Here is a 19,166-nt window from a genome sequence, read left to right on the forward strand (position 1 = left end):
GGGATCCTGAGCAGCCAGGCCAGCAGGAGCTCAAGGCCATGGCTATTTACCAACAGGCACGGAGTCATTTGCCTATGTTAACAATGCACACAGCCTCTGCCTCCCTCAGGACCCTGGGAGCCCAGCCACCCAGAGGAAGCCATGGCTCTTCTCCCCCTGGGATCCCTCCCCGGCACTGGCCTGCAGGGGAGAGACAGGGATGGAGCAACATTGTGAAAGAGGAGGTGGGATGCTATTGGAAGGAAGAGTCTGTGTGCTGCCGGCCTCCTGGCTTGCCCTGCTCTAGAACTGCCCCTGCTCCTCTGCCTGGTTCCGGGACCCAGCACAGCCCAGTCCTCCTGTTCCCTCCACTCCCGGCCCCAAAAGTGCCAGGCCCTGTGCTCTTCCCCAGACAGGCCCAAGCAGACTCTTCCTCCAGTTGCTCATTCCCCTCACTGAGCCAAGGGAAGAGGTCACAGGTGGGCCTCCCCAGCCCAGGCCCACACTGCCCACTGCGAGCAGGCCCCCCCCCCCCACCACCACCTGGTGGGACACCTTAAACAGCATCGCCTTGCCCCACCCCCTGCTTACACAACACTCTCCCAGAGCACCTGACATCCGGCCATGGCGACTCTTTCTGGAAACATTTTCCAAACCCTGCCCTTCCCCTGTATCTGCTGCCACACCACCAACCCAGGCCGGACCTCTCTGCTATACACTCTGTCAGCCAACCCAGTCTCTCCCTCCTCTTATGTTGCTAAGCCCCCTCACTCCCTTCCTCCCCTGGCCTCATACTCCTTTCTCCTTCCTCGCCGCCTGCCCTCTGCTCTCCTCAGTCTCCCCCTGCCCCACACTATGCTGCAATGCCCCTGTGCCTGGCCCCAACACCCTCACCACATTTCCCTCAGGGCCTGGGTCTTCCCCCCAGTCTTCCCTCATATTCCATCCCACATTTATCTCTCCCTCCCCGGAATCTTCTAGAGCCGTGCTGCCCAGAACCTGTGGCTATTAAAATTTAAAGTTTAATTAATTAAAACTGAAAGGTAAAATTCAGTGGTAAAAATAGCCACTTTTCAACTGCTCGATCACCACGTGTGGCACGGGCCTCCCATTCTGAACAGACGGCTGTAGAGCATTCCCAGCATCGCAGGAGGATCTGCTGGACGGCTCTAGAGGGCCCCGCCTGCGCTCCTGGAGGATCCCCTGCTCTGTGGGTGATTCTTGGCTCCCACCTAGACTGAGAACCCCAAGGACAGGGCCACTCAGGCCAGCACACAAGTGCTTGATAAATGTTTGTGGAGTCAATGCAGCTCTCAGATGAAGAGAAGGAATTGGCCTGGGATCTTACAAGCAGGCTAGAGGCAGAGAAACCCTGACCCAGAGCCAAAACATCCTTTCCAGTTCTGTCCCCTCGCCCTGCTGCCGGCACAGCACATGTGTGAGCAATCCATTTTTAATTACTCTAGAATAGTTCTAACCGCCCTGTAGGCTGTGGGGTTAGGGAAGAGGCTACCTGGCTGGGTAGCCCTCACAATGGGGTCTCCCCCTGGCTCCGGCAGGGCATGGGCAGTGAAGGGACAAGGGAGGAAGGCAGGCAGACTCACGTAGGTGTCATGGTCATACAGCTCCACCACAATGCTGGGCGGCTGCTCGGCGATGCTGGCTGGCTCACCAAAGATCTCAATCTCATAGAAGATGAGTGTCTGGTCCCAGGTGGGGTTCAGAGTGTTCTTCACCACCACCGTCTTCTGGCTCTGGTGCAGGAAGGAGACGATGGCGTAGGGATCTGTGTGGGCCGGGCACAGGGAAGGGAGGGAGGACACAGCAGAGACCATGAGAGTCGCCTGCTCAGGAGTCATGCAGGCCACAAGGCTGGAGCAGAGTCATGGCCACTGGTCGGCAGCAAAAACCTACAGGTGGGAGCTCATTTCCCCAGGGCCCCCACCTAGGTCTCTATAAGGCCAGCTAGTGGGCCACAACGGGGAAATGGAGCCAAGGTCCAGGAGAGCAGGCCCAGAGATGCAAAGAACTCCCCTTCTGGGCTGTTTCCTGGGCTGGCTTCTGGAGGCCGGGCCCAGCTACAGGAAGTAAGTGCCCAGATGATGCATTCATTCCTTCATCCAACAAGCATGTATTGAATGCCTTCTACATGCCAGGCCAGGAACTAGGTGCTAGGGGCTGAGAATGCAATTGAAGCAAAAACCTAATCCATGTAAACAACCATAAAACCACAATCCAGATCAGCACTTTAAAGAGTGGATATAAGGTGCAGCATGCATGAGAGAGGTGAGAGAGGGACTTATCTCCCTCGAGGAAGGGAGAGTAGACCCTGTTGGTGTCATCAGACCAGGTGCCCAGGTCTGCATTTCAGCAAGCTCACTCTGGCGGCCACATGGAACACAGCCTGGAGGGACCAGGGACATCAGTTATGAGGCCTCTGAAAGATTCTGGTGGAGATGCTGATGCTTAGGAGACTGACGACAACAGAGGGAAGTGCACGGGCTCACGAGCTGTTGTTTAGCAGTGGGTGGGGTTCAAGGAATCCTGAGATGCCTATAGCTCCCTGCTGCCCCGAACTACTTTACAGCCTTCCAGCCCCAGCCATGCTGGCTGGGGGCCCACGCACTGGCGATTCCCCCTGCCTGCTTCCAAAGGGAAGTTGGGTGTCACTAGAGAAGATTCTAGGGCAGTGGCTCTGAAATGTGAGCTTACAGCGAATCACCTGGAAGGCTTACCCAGACTGCTGGGCCCCACCCCCAGAGCCGTATTCCTCAGGTCTGCAGTGGGGCCTGAGAATTTGCATTTCTTACAAGTTCCCAGGGGTACTGATGCCGTCTTCCAGGGCCAGACTTGGAAACCAGTGCAGGAGAAAGTCCTACAGAACTGAATGCATGTAATTTGGGAGACGGGCAGTGGGCCCAGAGGAGGGGCACCTTCCACTTCTCCTGCTAGGATGTCAGACTTGGGGCAGGGTCCAGTTTGCTGCCATTTTTTAAGACCCAAAGTACCAGGCACTTGGAAAGGAAAGTCTGGAGGTGCAGGAAGCTGACAGCTGGATGCTAGAGGTCTGGGAGGACTGAGCCCAAACACCCTAACACACACCCTATGCCCTTGGCACCTGCTCCAGCCTGCAGCATCCTGCATCCTCTGAGCCTCATAGTTTAGCCCCAGCTGTGCCCTAACCCCCTTGTGGCCTCAAGAGACCCTCAGCACTAGAGGCCGGGCTCTGGGATGTCTAGCTAATGGGAAGAGTAGGGTCCAAGATTCTGGTTGTTGGTCGATGGGCTAGTTTTAAGGGTGGGGTAGACCTAACTTGGAGGCAGAAGCTATGGGAATTCATTGGCTGAATAATGCTGGGTTGGGCTAACAGGACGTAGCCACCCGCATGGAACCAGACTTTAGGCACAAAAGCACAGTGCAGTCAATCCTGGAGGGCTTCCTGAAGGAAATTGGTTTTGAACCTGATCCTGGGGGAAGAAGAGGGCCATACAAGGCCCTTGACAGGGGAAGGGGCAGAGGAGACATGCCCACCCATCCTGCCACCTCCACCGGGTGGAAGTCTCCCTGGCATGGGGCTCCCCCTTCCGTGCACCAGCCCTGGCAGGGTGGGCCCCAAGCACTTCCCCTCCTGCCCCTGGCAGGGCCCAGCGGCGTCTGTGCATTTAATGAAACCGTCTGGCTGTGATACCATCAGCTCCAAGCTCGGCAGAGAACCTCTCCCTGGTTCCAGTAAGGCAAAGAGGGCGCGTTCCGATAAATAAAACCATATTAGAGAGCCGGCGAAAAAGCCCCTTTTGTTCCCACCCCCCGGGCTTCCCAAGGCTTTATTTTTATAAGCGCGAGGGCCCCAGACCGACCGCGTTTACACAAAGATCACAATTGCACATTGTAGCGGCTGTGCACGCTGTATTGGTGTTGCCAGCACCCCCCACGCTGCCCCCCCCCACCCCCAGCAGGCCAACTCCTTCCAGCAGCCCCAGCAACGCAGGCAATGAGCTCAGCGCTGGGGGAACGGGGAGGGGGTGGCTTTCAAACAAAAATCACCCAGACCCACACACACGCCCCACCCGCCCATGGGAGGAAAAAACACACAACAAAGGCATTGTAAAGAGCAGGCCTGGAGGCCTGGGGCCTCAGACACTGGGCTACTGTGTGCTGGGGCCTGGCTTCTCCCCCCACAGGGCCCAGCCCCTCCAAAAAAAAGAAACAAGGGGGGTAGGGGTGTTGCTGAAGCAAGGTGGTCAGATGAGGGAAGGCCAGACAACCCCGCAGACACATGCCTCTTCCAGGAGAGCCAAGGGGAGGGAGAAGCAGATTCCAAGGAGAGGTGGGGGGAAGGTAAGGGGCTGGTTCTTTTCTGTCCGCCCAGCCTCGCCCTCTCCCCAGGGCCACTCCCAGAAGAGAAGGGCAGCACTGGCCCTCGGGCCTCACCCCCCAAACCCACATGGAGCTGAAGTGGAAAGAGGCAGAATGGGACTCTCTAAGGCCCATTAGCTGTCCCAGGAAGTTCCAGCCATGAACACACATGGTTCTACTGGACACCATCGCCTGGAGAGGCCCCAGGCAGGTGGTTCTTTTGCTCCAACTAGAGCCCTGCACCTGAGCTCTGCTGCTGAGAACTTCCTAGAACCTTCCTAAACCTTCACAGTACACTAAGTGTTCCTCATAGGCCCTCGCACCTTCCTAGGTCAGACCACCGGCATGGGCCACAGGGCAGGTAGCATCATCCCACTGGTCCCCATGAGGACTAAGTTACTAGCCCATGCTCAAACATGACAAGCTAGACCCCCTGACTCCTAGTCTAGTGCTCCTTCCACCGTGCCACACTTTTAGGAAAAGAACCCTTAAGAGACAGGGGAGTAGATCACAAATAAGGCAGTGCAAATGAAAACTACAATATTGCCATATTTTCCCTATTAAATTACGAAAAATTGTTCAGAATTATAAAACCCAGTGCTGGCAAATATTAGATGAAATAGGTACTCTCCCTTATTGCTGGAAGCAATTCGGGAAAGCAACTGGGCAGTGTGCCCTAAAACACATACAACTGCTTATGCGTTGTTTCCTGTACTCCTGGGAATCATCCAAATTAACCAAAAAGCTATATGTATAGAGATGTTCATTCCAGCAATATTTGTAATCCATCATTCATTCAATATATGATTTTTGACTGCCCAGCATGTGGTCAGTAAGCACAGTATTAGGAATACAAACATAGATGAGATGCAGTCTAGGAGCTTAAGATCATGACTACGGTTGGAAATAGCAACTATACAACAGAATCCAAGGTGGCGTGCAACTTAACTGGGGAAAGTATTAGGTGCTGGGGGTGGAGGATAGCCCATGTAGCCTGGTGGCATCAAGGCAGTCTTCCCAAAGGAGGTCTCCTGCCCTGAGTCTCAAGAAGGAAGAGTAACCGAGGCAGACCAAGGAAGAGGGGGCAGTCTAGACATCCAGCACAGCACACGCAAAGACACCAAAGAGCATGGACATTTGGGAAACAACAGGAGCTGGTCTGGCTGAGGAGGGGAAGCCCAGGGCAGTGGGGATAGAAAAGGGAGGAGGAAGCAGGGCAGCTCACAAAGGTCCCAGATCCAAGACGAGCAATTTGGACTGAATCCTATAGATCAGGGTTTCCCAAAATGTGTTCTTCATAAATGCGAGTTCCCTGGGGTTGCTAATGAGTGCTTAAACAAGTCAAACAGGCTCCTTTTCTGCAGCCATTGCAGGGCCTCTCAATGCCACTGTGCATTGTAAATCTTCAAGTGTGCACTGTTTCCCAGTCGCCCTTGCTCAGGGACCCTTTTTAAGTGGAGCATTTCACAAGCCTCCAATGCACTTTGGAAAACAGCTCCATAAGCTCAATGGGAGAATTCCCCTCACCAGAGCCAAACTTGACAGAAAGCTGCGCTTCATGAGGGGGTGGGCCATGACTGGGGATCAGACACGGTAAGCCCCAAAGCAAGAGCTCCCCGGCCCCACCCAAGAGAGAGTCTGGATGTGGGTGAAAATGAAATCACTGGCCCCCCCCAGAGGTGACCTCAGCTGTGGGGCAGCCATGGATCATCAGACCTCATTGAGGCCTCCCTGGAGCAACTCCTCTCAGGACCATCTGCCTGCCATGCATCTTTGACCTCCCAGAAGCCAAGAGGCCAACAAAGAGGGCTTAGGACCTTCCGCTTTCTGAACAGATACCCCACTCTGGTAAATTAATAACTTGACATCTGGTCTACTTACCCTCCCTCAGTGGCTTGGTTAAAACCAAGCCAGGCCGCCTCAGCCCAGTGACCTGAGAGATCCTCAAAGAGGAATGTCTGATTCTCTCCATGCTAAGGACCACCTGCTGATGTGTGGCCACCTCACAACAGAGCTGCCTATGGGGTGTCTGTCTTGGTGGGAGGTGTGTGAGCAGAGCTCCCGCAAACCACAGCCATGGTGCCCAGCTGGAGGAGGGAGCAAAGCAGAATTCCCTGGAACAGTTTGGCACGTGAGACAGCTTCCTTCCCACTTTTTTTAACTTTTTTTTTAATGTTTATTTATTTTTGAGTGACACAGAGGGAGACAGAGCATGAGTAAGGGAGGGGCAGAGAGAGAGAGGGAGACACAGAATCCAAAGCAAGCTCCAGGCTCTGAGCTGTCAGCACAGAGACCGACACAGGGCTCAAACTCACATACCGTGAGATCATGACCTGAGCCGAAGTCGGACGCTTAACCGACTGAGCCACCCAGGTGCTCCCCCCAACCACCCCGATTCCTATTGATAACTATCAGTCTACACCGAAGAGCAGTTCAGCCCAGGCTGCAGCTTAAGGAAGCGATGGTGCCCACAGGATATGGTGCTGAGGACACGTGATTTCTAAGTCGTCAAGAGTCATATCTTTTCCAATCAAACTGAATTCAGTGCGCAGTACAGATGCTCACCAAGCAGGGGCAATCCCAGCGCCAAGTCAAAGAGAAGTCATTTGAGTTAAGCATCATTTTACATCTTTTAATGCCTAATTGCTCCACAGGTCACACACACACCCACAAGCCACACACGCCCTTCTAGTGTCTGGAGAATAGATGCTGGCTATATTATTCAAACCCCGCTGGAGGCAGAATCCTCAGGCAGCCTGGGCAGAACATCACAAGCTGCCTGAGTTTAATATTATTCAGCAAGTATTTCCTGGACAGTGCCTGTGTGTCCCCCCTAAATCCTGGTGCAGAGAGAAGGAAGCAGGCACAGCCCCCACCTCTGGACAGCCCTGAGGCCCACCCCTCAGGGCAGAAGCAGAGAGCCCAGCTCGGGGCCATGGGAGCCCACCAGTGCAGGAGAGGCCCAGGGCACCACAGGTCAGAGTCAATGGAGCACTTCTGGAGGAGAGGCCTCTCTGCCCCAGACACGCGGCAGCCAGGCTGAGGGTGATACCAGCGACAGACACTGCGCAAAACCCTCCCCTGGCCCCAGACATTCCGGATTCACACAGGAGTTTCCTCCAAGAAATGCCAGCCGGTGGCCACGCACAGCCTCCGGCCGCCAGCCGCCCCAGGGTCAGTGCCAGGGGAGAAATTGCTTTGGTTTAGGGCTTGGGAGTGAAAATAAACACTCTGGGTTTTATAGGTTCACCCATGTTGGCTGCTGTTTTCCTTTCCAGCAGCTGGTCAATCAGGCCTTTCATTCAAAAGCCAGTGGCCTCTGAGGAAGCCCTGGGCAGTGCCCTCAAAGCTCAAGGGATGTTTATTTGGGGGAGGGGGTGGGACTGGGATGGAAAGTGTGACATCTCCCACAGGCCAGTACCAGGCCAACCCTGCCTGCGGTCCCCGGGGTGTGTGCTGCCTCCTAGTGGGTTCCTTAAGAGGGCCCCCCTCCCTGCAGGGTCCTCGGCCAGCCCGACCCATAGAGGACAAGGGCTCCCACTTCTTGTCNACATTCCAATTGTCAGCAAGCATTCTGGCAGATTCCCAGCAAGGGGCAATTGCGTATCTGCCCCTGGCCCGCCAATCCCTGCCTACTGGTTTTGCATATGCTTCTCAGAGGGTGCGCTCAGCACCCTGGGCCCAAAGCACAGAACAGAAATGGCTCTATCCACCGTGTGCCTTGCTGCAAAGGGCTGGAAAACAGGTCACTGAGAGGACAGAATGCGACGAAACACAGCTGCTAGGGCTAAGGAATGAGAGTGGGCCCCCACGCGGGGGAGGAGCGGGGCCAAGAGGAGGACAGGCAGGTGGCTGTAGGCTGCAGTGCCTTTCTAGCAACAGAAGGTGTTCTCATAGAAAAACTCAGTCCTACTCAAGTAAGCAGCAAGCTTTGGGAGGGTTGTATGTCACTTGTCAGCTATTTTAACTCAAGCAATTTAGTTACGCATCTGAGTCTCAGTTTCCTCATCTGTAAAATGGGGGTGTGAAATACCCACTTCATAGGAGAGTTGTAAGGGTTACATGAAATAACGCCAGTAAAATGCCTAGGCAGTAAGTATTCACTCTTCAGCTACCAATGCGGCAGGTTCAAAGGCAAAATAAAGCCCCTTTCTTGAGGTGTTCACAGTCATATGGGAAAGACAGATGGTCTCTGATCTATGCCGTGGTCGGGGCTCTGAGAGAGGTGTTGGTGGGGCTCTGGCCAAGTGTTGAGGGAGAAACAACCAGCTCAGCTCAGAGAAGAGTCAGAGCATCTGGGCTGGGTCTTAAAGCATGAGTAGGAGTTTGCAGGGTTCAGAATAAAAAGGGAATGCATTCTAGGCAGAGAGAACACGTTATACAAAGGTCAGGGACATGGAAGAGCTCCACGAACGTTGGCAAGAGCTGGCGAGGCCAGAGCTAGTGATCAAAGGGAAACAAAGGAGCTGTCTGCCAGGCTGTGAGCTGGGGACTTCTCTCTCGGTGCCTACAGTTGAAATCAGAACAGTGACATGACAAGTCTGAGGCAGTGTGGAAAGTGGCAGAGAGGCCAGGAGCTGACCAGCGTGTCCAGATAAGAAGGTGCGAGGCCAGGCCTTAGGAATATCTCCAAGAGAAATTCAGAAGTCAGAATCACCAGGACTGGATGACTGATAGTTTCCAAACTGGTGGCCAATAGACACATGCTGATGTGATGTCAGGACCCAGGTAGGCAACGAAGGGCCGCCTGGATCAGGGGAGAAGGGCACAGGGAGTTCGTTGGACAGGATGAACTAAGGAGCCACTAAGGCATCCAGGGGGAGCTACCTAAGATGTGGCTGGACATTAGGCATTCCTATCAACTAAAGGACCAGAAGCTTCCCTGACGTGAGTGGTCCAAGAAGCCGGGGAAGGTGAGGGGACCCCAGTGCCCAGAGAAAAGGACACAGGCCATCAGGACCATCAGACTGAGAAGGCCATGAAGCCCTGGGAAGGAGCAGGTAGAGCAGCAGGAGGCTGCAGGAGACCCAGGAGAGAGGAGTATCCCTGGGGGTCAAGGCCAGAGGGGCTTTCACAAGGAAATGGTGGTCAATAAAGCCAAACCCTGCAGAAGGCCACCTGACAACCAGAAAGCCACAGTGACCCTGGCAACATAAGTCACCTCCACAAATCCAACAAACACAGCCAAAGCCCCCACCCACAGACGAAGCCCCGGGGCCACATTTCCCATGGTCCAAAGGTCTGATGGCTCAGATCCCAACTCTCTCTCTTTTTTTTTTAATGTTTTATTTTATTTCTAAGAGAGAGAGTGTGTGTATGAGCAGGAGAGGGTCAGAGAGAGAGGGAGACACAGAATCTGAAACAGGCTCCATGCTCTGAGCTGGCTGTCAGCACAGAGCCCGACGCGGGGCTTGAACCCATGAGCTGTGAGATCATGACCTGAGCCGAAGTCGGACGCGCAACCAACGAGCCACCCAGGTGCCCCTCAGATCCCAACTCTCAATCCCTGGTCCTTGGCTCTCTTCCCACCTACCAGCAAAAGAGTCCTTGTCCATCGAGGGCAGGTCCCGGGCCTGGTACATGTAGCAGCGTAGGTGGTAGCGGTTCCCATCTGCACCAAGGAAAAACCAGAGATGCCAAGTGAGGGGCTACGAGTGGCTAAGAGCTGGGGCTGGGGTGAGGGTTGAGTCTGTCCCTAGGAGGGGCAACAGATGAAGGGTCTGAGCAACAGAAATGACACATGTCACACTATGCAGCCATGAGGGAGTGAGCTGCCCACAGGATCAGAACAGACTACAGTTCAATGGCAGACACCTAAGCACTGTGTCCTTGGGCCTGGTGAGAGCCAGTGAGAGAGGGATGGAGGGATAGGAGGAGCAAAGGTCAAATAAATGACAGGGGCAGCCAGAACGCACAGGGCCTTGGATGCCTGATTCCAAGCATCGAGTTGATGCACATGCCACACGTAGATAGAGGTGCGCATGTGCTCACAGACGCCCGCACACACATACACACCCCCAAAAGGCACTGACCCACCACCAAGCACACAGACTCAATTCTGCCTAGCCCCCCATTTACACTGGACCATACAGCCCCATACAAACAAGCACAAGGTTGCACATCCATCCGTATCACCCCTCTAGACACCTCCAAGCATCACTTACAATCAAAGATGCAGGAAATCGTGGGTCTGTTCACACCAAAGCTCAAGGTGGACACGGACATGGAATCTTCACTCTTGTCGTCCACCACGCCGCCCTGGAGACACAGAGCAATTCATGGCTGATTCTGACCCCAGAGCCTGGGCGTGGCAGGGGGACTGGCTCAGAGAGTCAGGTGTCCAGGTCAGGAGACCTCTAGACACTCCTCAGATGCTGAGAGCTGGGCCATCAGCCTCTAATGTACTCTAGGGTAGCACATCCTCCTACAGCACACCCAGGCTCCAATGTCAAGTCCACAGGGGAACTGTTCTCTCTCTCTCTGATGGAGACTAGACATGCCAGGATGGAATTTTGAGTTATTCGGCCCGAGAGGTTAGAGTCTGAGAGAAGGAAGGACTCTAAGGGAGAGAATCCAGTGGGGATTTTCCCACTGGGATGAGTCAAGACAAGCCAGAGTCTGCAGGGCCCAATCCGCCGTCTGTCCATCCCCTATGTATCTGGACACTGGATCTAGCTCTGGGAGGGGCAATACCACATCATCACCATGTCTCACCAGTGCCCCCTGAGCTGAGGGGGAAGAGAGTGCAGGCTGAGGCCAGGACGGGGACGGGAGCAGGAGACAAGGTGGGTCTGCACTGAGACTCAGTCCGCAGTTTGCTGTACACAAAGCTAGCCAGTCAGTCCCCTCACTCTGTCCCCATCAGCACTGGGCTCCAACCACCAGGCCATACGCCAGCTTCCTGGGACCAGAAGCCTGCCTCCCTGATGCATCCAGTGCCACCTCTGCCACCCTGCAGCCTCTCATTGGGGTCCTGCATGGTTTGGGGGGCTCAGAGACCCAGCAGGACACCCCCTTCAGTGACAGGGAGAGACAGTGACTGGCTGCCCTGTGACCACAACTTCAAGACAAGCTCTAGAACCAGATTGCTAGGATTCCAATTCTGATCCTGTCATTACTGGCTGTTTGACCTTGGGCAGCTTGCTTAACCTCTCTGAACTAGTCTCTCTGTAAATTTGAAATAATTCTACTGTCTCTATCTCAGAGAGCTGCTGTCATTAAGGAACTACATTACATGTTGTTCTTAGCACAGCTCCTGGCACATAATAAATGCTCAGCCAATGTTTGCTGTTAATGATCTTATCAGAGAAATGAGACACCGGTGGGACAAAAGCAAGGTAGGTCATAAACTATAAAGTTTGCAGTCACACTCAGGGGTGGTTCATATACCTCATATTTGTTCATAATTATTCCAGGAGCTGGAAAAGTGGACATTTCAGGAGCCATAGCCCTGTGTAGGAATCAAAAGCAATCAATCAAGCAATCAATCTCTCAACACACACACACACACACACACACACACACACACACACACACACACAAGCAGGCTAACAGGGAGGGGTGTCATACTACAGACAGGGAAAAGACCCAAAGGCCACCACGCCTGAATTCCTCCCTCTTGAGCAGGTGTGGACCCCAGGCATCCTCAGTTCCCACCAGAAAAGGCGTCGGGCCTGGCCACGCTACCCTGGCCTCCCACCAGAGCATGCACCAAGTCCAGCAACTAATGGCTCCCAGTTTCAGGATCTGCAAGGCACACATAGGGCTCGACCGGGGGGCCGGGGAGGCCAGCATGAGGTACGGGACGCCAAGGAAAGCAGTTCAGAACAGGACTTGGCCAGCCCCCTGTGTGACAGCTCATAGCATGTGCCACCCAGTGCACCTTGGTGGGGCGGGGGAGAGCACGAGAGTGGGTTCAGCTAGAGGCAGGGTGGAAGGCCCGGGCCCCCGTCACCCCTCCACCTCAGCCTGGCAATGCACTTGCCCCCCACAGGGAGGATGCTAAGGTGAGTGGAGGGAGGGAAGCAGGCTCTGACCCCCCCAGCCCTGTAATTCCTTCACTCCCTCTCAGTACCTACGGGGACCTCCGTGCTCGCGGCTCACTGCCAGTGCACATCCCCACTCACCTCACGCCTCCTCCAGATGGCTCCCCCAGCCTCCTCTCAGCACCACTCCTACCAAGAGGCCTCTGTCTGGGGCTCTGGCAGAAATTTCTGGGTCTCTGTCCAAGGGCAGTCCGCCCTCCTGTGATCAGAAAAGGTGTCTCCCTCCCTGGGATTTCCACGCAGGTGGGCGCCAGGTAGCTGAGGCCTAGCTCAGTGTTTGGCCCACAGCAGGCCCGAGAAATAACATCCTTCAGAGGGAGGAACCAGTGACCCCTTGGGGCACGCCCCTCACACCACTGGGGCTTCTCCACCTGTCCTGTCTCCAGAGTGGGGGGCCCACAGGGCCCTTAGCCACCCCCCACCCCCTAAGCTCATAGCAGACCTGCCTCTTCCCTTCTCCCCCAGCTCAAAACAACAGATAGGGATTGCTGAGAAGAAACTGGGAGAACGAGAAGCCAAGCTGAGGGACACCTAGTTAAGTTCAGTCCCTCCCAGTGGAGCCCCAGCCCCACGGCCACGCTGGTTCCCAGCCTGGGCAGAATTCTACCCATACCGCTGGCCAACATCTTTACATCCTCTGGCCCACTGACCTTCCCAGGATGCTCTGCACGCATCCTCCTCAGACCCTGGGAGCAGAGGGTAAGCCAGCTTTCCACCCCCCACCCCCCGCCAGCCCAGCCATGGCCTCTGAATTGAGTCTCCAGCAGTCTAGATGCTCCCAGACACCCCCATCGCTGATGACTTCCATGCTCAAACCAGCTGAGACCCTCTGGGTTCCCTTCCTTGTCCCCGTACCTCTTGCACATAAGTCTTTCTGCCCCTTTCTTTCCCTTCTTTTCCCTTGGGTGGCCGGCCTCATCCTCAAGGTCACCCTGCCAGGATGAGTTAAGCGCCCCTCCCCCGTGCTTGCACGGCACCCTGGTGGCCTTGCACCCTGCCCTGTTAGCACCCCCCGTTTACCCGTCCATCTGCTCCCAGTGAGAGCTCTGTGAGGATTCTGTCACGGGCCTGGCACACCTCACACACACAGGTGCACAGGACGGAACTGGAGAGCAAGTGAGTAAGTGAACACATGAATGAGGACACCTCTGGAGATAGCAACAGCATGAGCCCTGGACGGAGCCTCTGCAGAGGGCCGGCCTGGAGCCCGGGCTCGGTCCATACATTAACATGGATAATCCACTTCCTTCACTCCCAAGTATATCTTGCTTTTCATGCGTAGGCATACAAGGCTCACGCTCCAGGAATTTCTCTCAGAGCAAACAGTGAAACCCCATGAAAACCCGATGTGGGAGCTGCTGGGAAGCATCTGCCTCCTGTCTGTCCTTCCCTCTGCCTGTTTTGTGCCTTGCTGGACATTCAACAGCATCCCTGGCCTGTACCCATAAGACCCCCATAGCTTCCGGACCCCTCAGTTGTGACAACCAAAAATGTCTTCAGACATTGTCGAATGTCCCCTGAGGGATGGGTGGGGGGTAGAGATTGCCCCCAGCTGAGAACCACCGGTGAAAAGGGAATGCAGTGGGACACCCACAGCCCGTGGCAGGTTCCAGAGCACAGCAGCACTCGGCAAATGGTGCTAATGGTGCCAGTTTAAATCTTTCAACTCTCCCATCTCGTGCTAAACGATACCTTCCCACTTTCATCTCGGTTTTCTTTAAATTTGGAATCCATCATCTTCTCTCTGCCACAGGACCTTTGCATGGGGTGTTCTCTCGGCCTTGAATGTCCTCCCAGGTGAGCTAACTTGAGTCTCTTGCCTCAGCTCACTCATCACTGAGGCCTGGATAGTGCTGTGGCAGCCATGCCTTTAGCCTCTCCTAGCTTCTCTCCCGCCTCCATCCCTCTGTGACATGCTCCTTTATCACGGGCACCCAGCGTGGCATCAGGCACTTGGTAGTCCTCCAATGAAGATTTGCCACATAAAATGAATCAGCAGCATTCCCTGCCTAAGCCACATGGGCAGCATTCAGGCCCCAAGTCCCAAGGGAAGGGTCAGGAAAGCATACATCAGACAGCACCCTGCTTCCCTCGGGACACTCAGAGTAAGATGCCACTGCAGAAAGAGCAAGTGACAGGGACTCCACCCGACCCCCAGGATGGGACCATCTCAGAACAGGGTGGACCCTTGGCAGAGCCCGCACAGGAAAGAGGGGAAAGAGAAGAGGTGCTGGCTCACGGGGAGCAGAAGTGTGCTGGATGTGTGCCCCCCACCCAGAGCTCAAGGGGGCGACGCTGGGGCAGGGCAAGGCTAGGAGAGAAAGGCTGGCTTGCTTCTGCTCCCGCTCACAGGGCTGGGTGGAGAGAGCCGGGCTGCGGCGGCGGACGCTTCGCTTTCTGTCCACCCACCCTTCACCCCCGCTCCATGCGCTCGCTCTTCCCCAGCCCCTGGGCCAGGCCCTGGGCATTGGGTTTCCCACAGCCACATTCCTGCCTCCATAGCTCATGCCGATGCGACTCCCAGACTGTGGTCTGTGGCCGCGCACTCCATCTCGGGGCTAGCTGTGTAAGGGATCCTGCTGCTCGCCCGGGGGACTGGGCAGCATCCAACCCGCTGCTGCCCGGCTGGCGGCCACGGATCTCTGGAGGAGCCCGAGCTTACGACTGTGAGGAGCTCTCTCCCTCCTAGATGGTGTGGGGGTGCCGCCAGGGGTCCCCAGAGCCAGCGGCCAAACCCACTTTACCTGCTGAGGACTCCTGCCCTAGCACCTTAGTGTGGCCACCGCACCAGGAGGAGGTAGGCAGGTTCTGGGAAAACAAGCAGCCTATGAGGGGACTCCTGGGCCCACCTAAATCGGATCTGAGACCAAGCGCCAGACCGCTAGTGTGTCCGAAACCCCTCCTGCACCGCTGCCGTCTGTCACACACACACCTCCTCCCTTTGGCAGCGGTCCCATGCCTCATCCATACAGGGCCCAGAGACCCGGCTCAGGAGCACGAGCAGCGGTAGATGCAGCAGAGAGGCCGAGCAGAGGGCCCCTGGGGCTGAGCAGGCAGAGGACAGAAGCCACACCAGGGCGGCCAGGAAGCAAACAGCAGAGCGGGGGGTCCCTCGGGGGGGGCTACGAGGGTACCCTCTACCCCATCAGAGTCAGGCAGGTGGGTTTTGGGGGCCAGCTGCTCTCCTGGTTTCACGAGGAGAACTCAATGCCAATGCCTGATGGATGCACAGAGCACAGGGGACAGAGCGTCGGGAGGGCTGCTAGGATTGAGGCCCTTATCTCTTATGCAAACAGGATCAGAGGACCCCCTAGCGCAGCAAGCGTGGGAGCTGGCCCGCGTGGCTCACAAGAGCGGATTATCAAATCTTCAGGTGTACTGCCAGCCGGCTGTTAAACCCAGCCATTTGTAACAATTACACCGCATAGATTTATAACTATGGGCGTTTTTTTAAAAAAACGAAGATGATACTCAAAGTCATCACTTCTTAATTATTTTACAACCTTTGACTATTATCCTGCTCCTGAGGTTATTTACGCCTGGCGTATCTGTGGGGCTGGAAATACTATCTAACCATCTGCCACCGCTCATCTCTTCCCATCTCCACTCTCGGTGATGCCACATTGCTAGCTTGAAATCGGCCACAGCGGGGGCATTTACACCACAGAAACCAGCAAGTGCTACAAACCAGGCTGAGTTTGTGTTTTGGATGTTTTTTCTGGAGAGCCAGCTGTTTAACACTGACCAGCACGCCCCAGGGTGAACTGCCGGGATCTCTTTTTCACTACAGGTTTTGCTAAGACATCCAAATAACAAACACCAACGTAGGGGTCGTATGCTAGAACCGCTGAACAACCCCACCATTATCCACAGAATTTTTCATAATGCTCCTGTGAGGAAACACCGCCGGGATCTTACAACTTGCCTTCTCTGTACCTCAATTTGTCTATCTGTAAAATGGGAGTGGTAATTAAACCTATCTCTTAGGATTGCTGGGAGAGGTAAGGGAGATTACACATAATATAGGGGGCAATGCATGGCACGTTTACATGCTCTGCAACAGCTGGTAAATGTTCATAAAGGGCCAGAGAGGAAATACTCACACCTTTGCAGTCCATATGGTCTCTGCTGCAACTATTCAACTGCCACCGTAGCAAGACAGCAGCCACAGACCATGCGTACACAAATGAGCACGGCCATGTGCCCAGACAGCCCCATATACAAACAGGCAGAGGCCACACTTGGCTTGTAGGCTATGGTTTGCCAACACCTGTTCTGTAAGGGCAGATTCTTACTTTTGCTGTGCCGGTATTACCCCCATCTAGGAAGTGAAACCACTGGGGCCCAGAGAGGTAACATCTTCCCTAGGATGGTACAGCAAATTAACTGACAGAGCCGGAGGGGGGGGGGGGCGGGGGGGTGTCTCCCGGCAGCCCCTGAGGGCTCTTCCCAGCTTCTGCTTCGCCATCAGAACTCAGCACCAGAGCAGAGCTCAGGGGCAGGACAGGGCTGAGCGCCAAGTCCAGGCCTTGGGGAGCCCAGGGCCCATACCACTGCCCTGGCTGCCCAGCCTCGGCTTCCAGGGAAACCCCACACAGGCGAGCAGGCCAGGCCAGAGGAGGGGAATGCTTTAAAAGAGGGAACTCGGGAACACAGACCTCCCTTCCTAATCAGGGCTGATTGCAACCTTAAGTAGAATAGCAGGCAAGGGTGCACCCCCGCTTAATTTACAGCTGGAGCCGGGGCTTGGAAGCAGCTGCAAAAATCCTTGCAAAACTACTGGCCGGCCCCCGGGGAGCTTGGGAATGGAATCAGGAAACCTGGAGAATCCACGATGCCACGTGTGTGTGTATGCGCGCACGCGTAGGCGCCCCTCTAGGCTTTCCACGTCTCCAAATGTGGAGGTTGCAGAGAATGTTCAAGCAGGTTTTATCCAATGCCAGGGCGCCTCCATAGTCAGGGCCATGACCAGATTCCAGTGTGTCTGGGATGGCCCTCGCTTATGCCTGTGTCCCAGCATGATTACACATGGTGTAGACAATAAATTATAAGGTCACCCTAGCAATTGTGGATACAGACCCCAGTGCATGTACCATGACACGCATGGGGCACCCAACACATCCGCCTGGCTGTGACACACACCCCCTCAGCACCCATGCATGCCTGTGTGCTGGCGTTTTGTCTCGGATACCCCGACACACAAATGGGCCCTTTAGACTTCAGCATCCAAATCTGGAGTGAGACCAATGCAGGGGTCCACACGTTTAAAGGAATTACCCAAATGGTCCTCCTGTGGGGGGGCCAGCAGAAGGGGCTGGAGCCACCGGCCAGCCTCAGATAGCTCCTGCTAGCACAAAGCCAGGTAGAGAACAGGTGCTCGGTTAGCATATTCAAAACACAGAACCCAGGGAATCTTGCAGCCGCCTTCCCCCGCTGTGCAGACCATCGGGGATTTGGAAGACTTAATGAGGCCAAGCCCTCTCACCTCCCAGATGCTGCCCCTGGTCAGAGTACCAGCCCTGGGAACCCGCCTGCACTCTCTGAATGCAGCACAGCCTCACCCAGGTGCAGAGACAGCCCCTCCCTCCCCACTCGCATCTGACCTCCTTCTCAGCCAGCTCAAATCCCACACTGCTCCTCTCTGGCACCCGCCTCTCCCTGACCCCCCTCCCAGCACTTCCAACTCCCAGCTGCTCTCCTCTGCCCCTAGGCTTGGTCTTGGAATGCCTGTCTCCGTAGAGCCTCTCCGTTAAGACTCAGCTTCTGACAACCAACTAGGGGCTTCCCAGGCTGAGGGTAGTGGTGCTACCTCCTCTCCAACTGCTCCAGGGAAGCCAAGCCACATGGCTACACCACAGCCAAGGGCTCTAGCCGGCTGCCCAGGACCCTCCCTAGGACCCCACTCAAGGGCCCTCTCTAGGAGGAGCACATTATGCCTATTAAGGAATGGAGATATGAACTTGGGGAGAGAGGACAGAAGAGCCTGTTGTCTGGCCATGGTTCTAGAATTGACTCACGCCAGGCCACTAGGCAAACCCCTTCTCAGGTCTGTTTTTTCTGGAGTAATATGAGGGGCTCTCAGAGTTGCTCTAGAACAGCACTGTCCAATAGAACTTTCTGCAGCAATGAAACTGTTCTAGAGCCACACTGTCCAAAATGGTAGCCATGAGCCAGGTGGGGCTACTGAGCACTTGAAATGTGGTTGGTGTGACAGGGGAAATAAATTGTCTTATCTTAATTACTTTAAACGTAAATTTAAATATGCACATGTGGCTAGTGGCTACTGTATTAGACAGTGCAGTTCTGGAACCTCAGTCTCCCCAACTGTAAAATGGGTATAATAATAGAATCCAGTCTTCTGGGGTCACTGTGAGGATAAAATGAGACAGTGCATATAAAGAGTTCAGCCTGATCTTTGGCACAGTGTAAAACTGATTTTAGTAATTCTTATCCTCTTTGGGGTCCTAAATTCTTTTGAGAACTGGAGAAAACTGTGGGCCTTATGTCAGAATTTGCATACCACAGACACCAATGTGCACACTGCACATACATGCACATCACACACATGTGCACACATTCACACATACGTGTACATACATATCACACAGGCGCATTGCATACATATTGTGTGTGCACACACAGATCCCACACACCCACAACTATGCATCCGGTTTCAAAGGGAGCCAAAGCCAGGTGGAGAGCACCTTTCAAACGTGAAAGTTCCTTCTAGCTCTAAAAATCTCTAAGACTGTGAGCACACGTTGCCGAGTCCCCGTCTCCTTCCCT

At 54.8% G+C, this 19,166-nt stretch overlaps 1 protein-coding gene across 12 annotated transcripts in view; it reads right to left on the reverse strand.

Moving 5' to 3' along the window:
* DYSF (dysferlin) overlaps window positions 1–19,166 on the reverse strand; it is a 220,569-nt gene that overhangs the window by 80,467 nt on the left and 120,936 nt on the right. For all 12 annotated transcript variants that reach the window (XM_077766310.1, XM_077766308.1, XM_077766305.1 and 9 more), the window contains 3 exons: window positions 10,500–10,593; window positions 9,869–9,946; window positions 1,584–1,765 (listed from right to left, as the gene is read on the reverse strand). In XM_077766310.1, coding sequence (XP_077622436.1) covers window positions 1,584–1,765; window positions 9,869–9,946; window positions 10,500–10,593 — 354 coding nt within the window. The remainder of the gene's footprint in view (window positions 1–1,583; window positions 1,766–9,868; window positions 9,947–10,499; window positions 10,594–19,166) is intronic.

This window comes from Crocuta crocuta, unplaced genomic scaffold (genome assembly GCF_008692635.1).
Source record: "Crocuta crocuta isolate KB4526 unplaced genomic scaffold, BGI_CrCroc_1.0 scaffold113, whole genome shotgun sequence".
Classification (NCBI taxonomy): Eukaryota; Metazoa; Chordata; class Mammalia; order Carnivora; family Hyaenidae; genus Crocuta; species Crocuta crocuta.